At 38.3% G+C, this 8,924-nt stretch overlaps 2 protein-coding genes across 3 annotated transcripts in view; one reads left to right on the top strand and one right to left on the bottom strand.

Annotated features, from left to right (window-relative positions):
• AMELX (amelogenin X-linked) overlaps positions 1–3,819 on the bottom strand; it is a 9,408-nt gene extending 5,589 nt beyond the window's left edge. The window contains exons 1-3 of one of the 2 annotated variants that reach the window (XM_032475779.1): positions 3,581–3,819; positions 2,195–2,260; positions 34–81 (exon numbers count right to left, since the gene is read on the bottom strand). In XM_032475779.1, the coding sequence (XP_032331670.1) occupies positions 34–81; positions 2,195–2,248 (102 nt within the window). In that variant the 5' untranslated portion in view covers positions 2,249–2,260; positions 3,581–3,819. Of the gene's footprint in view, positions 1–33; positions 82–2,194; positions 2,316–3,580 lie in introns of those variants that run through there. The other variant, XM_032475780.1, reaches the window with a different exon arrangement.
• The window catches only part of ARHGAP6 (Rho GTPase activating protein 6), a 420,127-nt gene that overhangs the window by 325,030 nt on the left and 86,173 nt on the right, over positions 1–8,924 (top strand). The window lies entirely within an intron of this gene.

The following is an 8,924-nucleotide window of genomic DNA, read 5'->3' as shown; positions in this document are numbered from 1 at the left end:
ACAATGGTCAAAATTAGTAAAGAGAAAAATTACCTCATAGCTGAAGTTGATATAACCAGGGTGCCCAGGATGAGGTGGTAGCTTTATAGGGAGGGGGAAAGGAGAAGAAAAATAATGAGGGAGAGGAAGACAAGAGGGAGAGGAGAGGCAGAGGGAGAGGAAAAGGGAGGGAGAGAGAGAGAGGAAGAGATTAAGTCAATATGCAATTGTTCACATTAGAGAGACTGAAGCCACTTTTTAAAAATCTATATAGTGCAGAATATATCTGAGGTCTACTTTTGTTTGAACATGTACGCTGTGTAGGAAAGGAGCCCTCTTATTTTGAGGAGGTCCATAACAGCTAAATGATTTCCCCCTGGGCTTGTAGTCTTAGAGTGAGAGACCTGGAAGCAGAAACCAGCGCACATTTAACCTCCAGTGATCTTCAGATACCCCTCCATCCCTCCTGTCTATTAATTCTACTCTAGCCCATCCATCATCTTAGTCCTTGGTGAAACTCACTCCATGTTGGGAAGAGAGATATGTTTCTCTTACATGATTACAAAATACAACAAGAAGAGAATTGTCTCACAACCTTTCCTTATAGATCAGGAGGTGGATACTTGCTTAAGTATGAAAGGAGATTACTCATAATTGGCATGCAAAGTAAACAGTACCTCAACAACAAAAGGACAGCTATGTGTGAATTATCAATGAATGTGGAAACAAGATGGGTGCATTAAAGTGGAAACAGTGTAAATCCCATGGAAAATGAAGAGTTGATTTATGAAATTTAGGACAGTTCTTTTATTCTGTCATCTTTTTATTATTCTGTCAATGTTTCTATAGCAGAACAATCGTAAAGCTCAAATGAAAAACAACCTGAATAATTATCTAAACCAGGACTGTCTGTCTTGTCTAAAGTGGATGGCCAAGTGATTGATGCCTGCATGTGGAATTCTGATTGGTCCTGGAGTGGAGGAGAGGGAGAGGACAGAGAATCAGGCAGATCACCTCCCTCAGGCAGCGAGCTGATTAAGACTCTGTTCTTCTTCTTTTTTTTAAAATTCTTATTTTGTACTTTTGTACTGTTGTCAATTTACAATGTTAGTTTCAAGTGTACAGCAAAGCTATTCAGTTATACACATATATACACATGTATTTTTTTTTTCAGAAGGGCTCTATTCTTTTAAAATGCCCTATTTCATAAGAGAGTTTATTCCTCTCATTTGACTGTGAATTATTTTAGTTTTAGCTAACTGCCTTTCTTCTGTCTTCTTGGTATAAGCCCTCAGAGAATGGGGTGTTGAATTGAGGAGTGGACAGGGGCTGAATTTGTAATGCACGGGCCCTCAGGGGACTAGGAATTGCTACAGTGCAGGATTTCAGGAAGGCAGAGCACAGAGTCTTGGTCTTATGGGGGACAGAGGAAGAGAGGAGGCAGATATTCAAGCTTTGCTGGCTTCTGGTTGTATCAACTGCTCTTTATGCCGCCGAAAAGCAGATGGATCCTGCCTTGCCTGCGTGTGATCTAATCTCTTATGTACCCATGTTTAGAGAGAATTGGTCAGACTTCCTGGTATTTGATGCATTTGAATGGAAAATATATCCATGTGTGTCGGGCATACGTAGGATTCTGGACAGCCACACAGAAGTCATGTACTTAGCAGGTGCACCCAAAAGGATGAGGCCTCTCAGAACAGGGAGATGGTTCAAGAAAGGAATTCCTAACACAAAATCTTACCCTCTGAAGGATAACAGCAGTGGAGTTTGGAGAGCAAGAAGATATTTGGACACTTGTGAGAAATTGAGTTTTAGAAAAAATTGAGTTTTTTAATAATATTTGCTTAAGGCTGATTAAGTAGTTTCTCTGGAGACCTTTCAAGGGTCCCTTCCAAAAGTTTCCTTCATCTAGAGATGGGTGATGATATTTACAAGTTAATTGTTTCAATAGAATTTCCTGAGGTGCTTGTTAAAATGCAGAGTCCTGGGTCCCACCCCAGCTGTACTGAATCAGAATCTTTGGCAGAGGCTTCAGGGAATCCATTTTTTTCAGTATAATAAGTTTTTCAAAGTGTTTCTTAAACACAGAGACATATGAGGAAATCTGATCTTGTGCTGTTTTAAGCCCTAAAGCTTACCAACTGTGGGGCAAATTTTTATTTCCAAGCTTGTGAAATTGCACATTGACTTATGAAGGGAGCGTTTTACTCACAGGCATAGAGAAGGCTGCTCCCAAGAGGCAGGCAAACAAAATCCAGGTCCCCATTTCTTGATGGTCCTGAAATATAAGTCAACACCCGCTTTTCTTATCTCTTCTCAAATATGGACATAATGAATACTTCATAAAACCCACATAATCCATGTTAGTCTGTTGCTAGTGAAAAGGATAGGACCATTCCCCATTCCTTGTGAGATTCATTCCTATACGATTTCCAGTTCTCAGCTCATTTTATTGTTTCTGGAATGACAGTGGTGATAAAGATGCTTTTCATTTAGATTAAGAGCTGAACAAGCTGTGGGGACATAAATAATCTATCATTGCATGACTTGACATGCCATTTTCCTACACCTCTATAGCCTGCAGAGTCACAGAAGCCAGATGTAGCTTATAATTAATGATTAAAAGAGGCTTTAAAAGTGGAGAAGATCATCAAAGTGCGCGGTACGGGATACTTTTAGAACCAGGAGGCACAGACTTTTTTTGTTACTGTCCCCCTCAGCATTGCTAACTGTTGAAAACAAAGACCAATCATCTGAGACAATAGAGTAAGGAGGGAGTAGCACTTAGTTTCAAGTGTTCTAACCCTCAGGCAAGACCCTCAGGTAACGTCCCTGAGCTCCAGACGCCCGGTGTGGTTTACCACAGTGAGAGAGAACGGTGCTAATATTCTGTGATTATTTCACAAATTTTGAATGACTTTTACTTTAAAGAGTCCATACTTAATTAATGACATCTTCCTTTTGTTTGATGCTACACTGTGATTATTCCACAAATAAGACCCGTGGAACATGAAGCAAAATGAGCCATCCTAAAATATTGCACATTGCTTTGTGGTGCAAATTATTGACTGACTTTGAGAGCTGTCAGAAGAAATACCTTAAATTTTACACAGGAAGTGAGTAACCTGTAATAATGCTAGCTACGAAAAATACACTGACATTTTCTACCGCTTAAATCTGTTTTTTAAAGTTTGAGTTAATGAGAAAAGCCATTTAGTTGATGGTTCCACTTGATACCATTAAATGAAATGTTTTTCAAAGTAGTGGATCACAGCCTGTGAAAAATTATTTTTAGCTTAATTGATACATAATTAAAATAAATATTTTACTGTGATATTTGGCCCTGAAAAGTGCTTTGGGATGCTGGATCTAAAATTTAAAGAACTATAGACAAACATTTTGCTGCATTGAAAAGTAATACAATTCATTTTAGTAATCAGAGTCTAATTTAATTATGGTCCAACTGAGGAAGTAACTGAATATTGACAGCATAAAGTATTAGAGATGCAGAACACATTTGTATCTTCTGAACATGAAATGCAGAAAAAGAAATAAGTACAATAGAAAAGATCCCAAATCATGAATAAAATCCACATACCTTTGAATACACGTATTCAGAGTAAGTTTGTATCTGAAACTCAGAGTTGCTTGATCCTTTAGATTTCTTCCAACTAAGAGCTCATTTTATACCATTCATGGCATCTAGAACAACCAATCAGGCTTCTGAAGGAAAAATGTGTTGAGTAGAGCTAAAAATCTCTGTATCATGAAGTTTAGAAGCTATGATCAAATATAAGGCTGCATGTTGTGATCAGGGCATAGAGAGTCTTTCATTATAGGTAATAATAGGTTTAACAGGCAAAAAAACTTCATCGGACTGTTTTTAAGTCAGCAGATAAATTGACTGCGCATGCTGATATATTCAAATTTATTTTAAAGAAGTAGCTATATCATTATTCCTTGGTTCTAACAAACGTAACATTGTTCTTTACCAAAAAAAAAAAAAAAGATAATAAAGTTAGATGGTTGAGTTTCACTATTTAACAAAGGATCAAAAGCATAAAATATTTTCCTGTATGGCAGTATCTCTGGAACAACTGTGGCGGAATGACCCCAGGATACGTCTTCATTCACTTGTGCATTCATTTCAAATATATATGTTGAATACTTATGAACCTAAGACCATTTATGTTACTTAGGGGACAAATACATGCAGGATTTTATTGCTGTTTCTAAAAGCTTTTCTTCAAAATGATGAGTGAATAAATACCCCTATAAATTACAGGTTTCCATTCTTGCATAGTGGGAAGAAGGAGGGTCCAAGAAAGGGTTATAAAAATATTACATTCAGGCACCTTCTGGCCTAGAAACAGCTGTTCTAAGACCCTCCTGACTCCTGTAAGATCAAGAAGGGCTGCAAAACATGCAGTTCATGTGGAAAAACCTCAGGCTGGCATTTTGGCACAAATCAAGAACCAGATGGCCCCTGCCTGCCAGTGTTTGGGGATGAGAAAGCAAGCATTAATCCCACACAGCCAGAATCTGACCCGCTGCCATTACACCTCCTCACTTTGTCCCAATCAGATACTTCTAGTAACGAGAGGTCGTGGTAGGCAAGAGCCAAGGCACCCTTGAGCTCCAAGAGGAAGCATATCTTACATGTGTTCACCTCCTGCAATGCCTGGCCACAGACCAAAAAAATAGGCACTATACATGTATCAAAATTTTGTGTGGTGCTTTATAATTTTTTAAAAAGTTCTTTTGCCCATTTTTTATAAGTTATTCTTTTTCTTGACTTACAACCCATCACATTTTGCTGTTCCCACAGTGCTTATGCTAGCAAGTTCTCCCCTTCTAATTTGCTGTTTCTGATTTATAGCGCGACGGAAAATCATATGCCCAAGCTTGTTAGAAGTATGTGTGGACTGCCCAATGGCAAGTGAAGGGAAGCTCTAAGCACAGGCGGCCTTGGAGGCACACTTGTGAGAAAAGCTCAGACATTTCAGTCTGTGGCCTTGGTTTTTGAATGCTGGGAGGATGTTTTATTTTGTTTTGGGGTTTTCCCCCTTTGCTCAACTTCCTAGTTTTCAGCAGTGGTCAAGGTATGGGAGTGATCTTTGGACAAGTGAGAAGTTATGAGTTCCAGAAACCTTTCTTACCACCTATAGGAGCTCAACTCTGGAATCTTCTTTTAAAGCCGGTCTAAGACTGTCCAGTGTTCTGGAATAATTTCAAGAGTGGGTTGTCTAAAGTAGCTGGAACCAAAGTCAGCTTTTAAATATTTCTTCTGTAGACATTTACTAATAAGAGAATATCATTCTCCAGGATGGTTTTTGTTTGTTTGTTTTGTCTGTTTGTTTGTTTTGCTGGAGTGGAAGTGTACCCTCTTCAGGACACAGGGCCACGTCAGAACCACTAATTGATTCCAATAAATGCACTGACTCCCCTTTGCGACCTTTGAAAGTCAGGTATTGTGTCTTATACTTCCTTGGGAGCTCTTTTGTACCTAGAAATATCTCTTTTACAGAGTAAGTGCTGGATAAATGTGTCAATTTACTGAAGAAAATGTAGAGAAGTTATCCATGACATAATGAAAATATTAAAAATGTCCTTGATCAATGTGGAGTCTCCAAAGACAAAGAAATCCTGTGGTGATTTAGATGCACCTTTTAAACAGCTAAGATGGATAACTCAGCATTGCTGTCAACTGCTTCTATGAACTTTCATGCAAATAGGCTCTGATAAGGACCTAAAAAGGGAGATACTATGAAAGGTTTAGAATCAATTATTGTAAGATCCTTATTACATTTGGCTCTGACCAGTTAGTTCAAAACTGTAATATATTGCAAGCAAATATACTATAATAGATACAATTGCTTTTTTCTTATTCGGGCCTGAGTTTATTTGCTTAATATAATAAAGCTTTATTATTATCATTAGATTCTTAGGCTTCTGGAATCACTTCAGCCCAAAGTGTAATTTGAAAAGAATAATAACAAAAACCTCACATTCACATAGTTTATTGATTGCAAACCATCAGTACCTATTCCAGAATACTCTGAAATTAACTATGGTTTCTGGCTGGTTGTTTGAAGTTATGGGAAAAGAAAAGAGCCTTTACTGTTTACTGTTAGCCTTTACTGGCTAACAACATTTGATAAGTGAGTAGACCGGGGATAAAGAGCATAAGAAAAGCAGTAACCGGGGTAAGGAGCCAGAAGGAAGAAAGGCACGTGAAGAGGTGGGAAATGCATCATCATTCAAGGTGGTGATCAAAGAGGGTAACAGGCTCAGCAAGCCACAGGAGTCCTGAAAAGAAACCAGGAAACTTAGCAATGAAGCAGTAGGAAATAAAATAGTGATGCAGTGAAGGGAGATGGTCCTAGGTCTGAAGCTCTGAATATATCCCTCAAAGGCCAAAACTGCAGTATAACTTCAGCAGCTATTACCAAGCACTTCGCATATGCCTAGCACAGTCACTGGCACTGGAGTACAAAGATGAGTAAGACAGCGGCCCAGTTGTCAAGCTGCTCACAGCTCCTAGAAGAATTCTCCGCTCTTAGTTGGGGTGGAAAGTGCTGGGAGTGGGTATTGGAAGAAATCATCCCTCTCACCTTCAGGAAGCCAACACCCTCTGTGCCCAAGTCTGTATTTGCGGATGAGAAAGGGGTGAGGAGGGAGGAGAGGAAGAGTGGTGCCAGCAAAAGACATGGAGGCTGTGGGAAAGGCCGCCGTCTAGAGTAGTCCAGTAGTTCTTCAGCTGGATTGGGAAGGGGCCTATTAATTGTATATTGGACCACATCAGTCTTTCAGTCTGATGTCCTGTACTTTCTGCTTCTGCAGTGACTGTACTTAGAGGGATATGCACACACTGAGTCATCAGGGAGAGATTAGATTATAGGCAGTGCCTGCTGTTTCCAAGGACAATATAAAGCAGATGGAGGTGTTTATGAACTAAAATCTAAAACAAAATGTCTGCCAATAGGGGGCAGGTTCAGATCAACTATGGTACATATAAAGGGTATCAATCTGTATCTGTTGATATAGAAGGATGTTTGTGATACATAGTTAAGTGGAAAAAACAGATTTGTATAGTCCTCTTTCTCTAAAGTGATTCTCCTCCTCTCCTTCCTCCCACTTCTCTTTTTTCTTTCCTTCCCTCCCTCCCTCCCTCTCTCTTTCTCCATTTGGCAGATACTCGCCAAAATGTTAACAGTAGTTATTGCAGGAACTCATTCCTGAAAGTCTCTGGGAAGCCAAGATTTTATTTCTTTTAAATAATTTGTGAATGGAACAAATGCAGGAGAGATACAAGAAGTTTAGGGTATAATATTTCTCATTCATGTTCAGCAAGGATGATAAGTGAGGTTTATTTAATGTTCATTCTCAGGGCAAAAAAAAAAAGCTGAACATAAAAATCGAAGACTAAAAAAATTTTCTAAAAGTGGTAGGGTCCCTTTTAGATCACTAGTAGAAACTCGGAGTAAGATAAGCATCCACAGAGAGACTTTATACAGCTTGTAATTTGAAAGGTCTGTAAGCATTTGCTAAATATCTGGTGGAGCAATTTTCAAAAAGGGAAATGATACGCAGATGGATAGATAGTATGTTGTTTGGGTTCTAATTAACTGGTAACTGTCGGGAGTGAAAATGTTACGTCTGTATTAACAGAGGTAACACAGTAATGTAAAAACAAGCGTTTGTATCTCTGCTTATTAGGCAAAATATACCAAAGTAAGTTACACTTTCCTGACGAGGTTCGATGTACACAAACACAGATTGGTAGTTTCCCAACAGAAACAATAGGCTGGGAGGGAACTTGGCTTTGGCAGAGGACAGCATAGGTCAGAATTGTGGTTGGGCCATTGACCCACGGTGCCTGACCTTAGCCAATGTTCTTGACTCTTTTTTACACTTTCCTGACTCCCTGGACAATGAGGGAACCATCAGTAAGGGAAGCTAGTGAAGTCTTCAGTATACATTTGACTCTTACTAAATGTGATTTCCAATATTGAGTGACAATTTTACTAACTGCTCGAGGATGAAAGAGAGCAAATTTAAAGAAACAAAGGAAATAGTTCGCTACCCAAAGGGTTGGGAATTATCAGTCTCACATATTTGATATGCAGAATTTCTTTTATTATTCTTGGACAGAAAATTCTTACATTGCTACAGTTTAGTAGCATGCCTTTCATCCTCATCTCTTAAGAAATTACCTATAGGGACAGAAGTGTAAAAGGCTAGAATACTGTTTTCATATGATCTGCTAATTCTATAGGGAACAAGAAATATGTGGTAAGACCTAAGTATGGGCAATGTCACCAGTTCTGGCTGTGTTGTATATCCCTAAGCAGCTTTTCAGCTAGTATCCTCTTCATCAAAGCCCTAAATTATAGAAAATTCAATGATAGTAGTTGAGAATTACTTCCAAATCTCTATTTAAAAAGTCACATCATGAATGGTATGTCTTTTTGGAATATTAACTAGATCTGAAGTGGGTATAATTGCAAGGAAATAAATAAGTCAGGAGGAACACTAGAATTTAAGTCACTCTCTACTCACATGCATTTTATTTTAAGACATTTTTACTTGAAATAAAGTTAAACAGATGCCACAGATCTACAGTTAACTGAAGAACTGAATTGGATGTAGAGGTATAGGAAGTGGGATGGGTCTGAACAACGAAACCTGAGTTCTAAAATTCTGTGACTCCGTTTAGAAAATAGTGAAGAGATAAATAGGGGGAAAAAAGCACAACAGTTATTTAGATAAAATTATTGTTCAAAAAATATCTAGTGGGAAAAATCACCCATTTTTCAGGGTATTAAAAAGAAGATTGAAATTGTTATTTAAAAAAAAATAAAATGGTATGTGCTGTGGTCTTTACCTTCATTATAAAAGATTAGAACCATGCTGCCAACAATTCAAAAATTTGGATTTGG

This window comes from Camelus ferus, chromosome X (assembly GCF_009834535.1).
Source record: "Camelus ferus isolate YT-003-E chromosome X, BCGSAC_Cfer_1.0, whole genome shotgun sequence".
Lineage (NCBI taxonomy): Eukaryota > Metazoa > Chordata > Mammalia > Artiodactyla > Camelidae > Camelus > Camelus ferus.
Note: the sequence above shows the minus strand (reverse complement) of the source record. Positions and strands in the feature narration are given on the sequence as shown.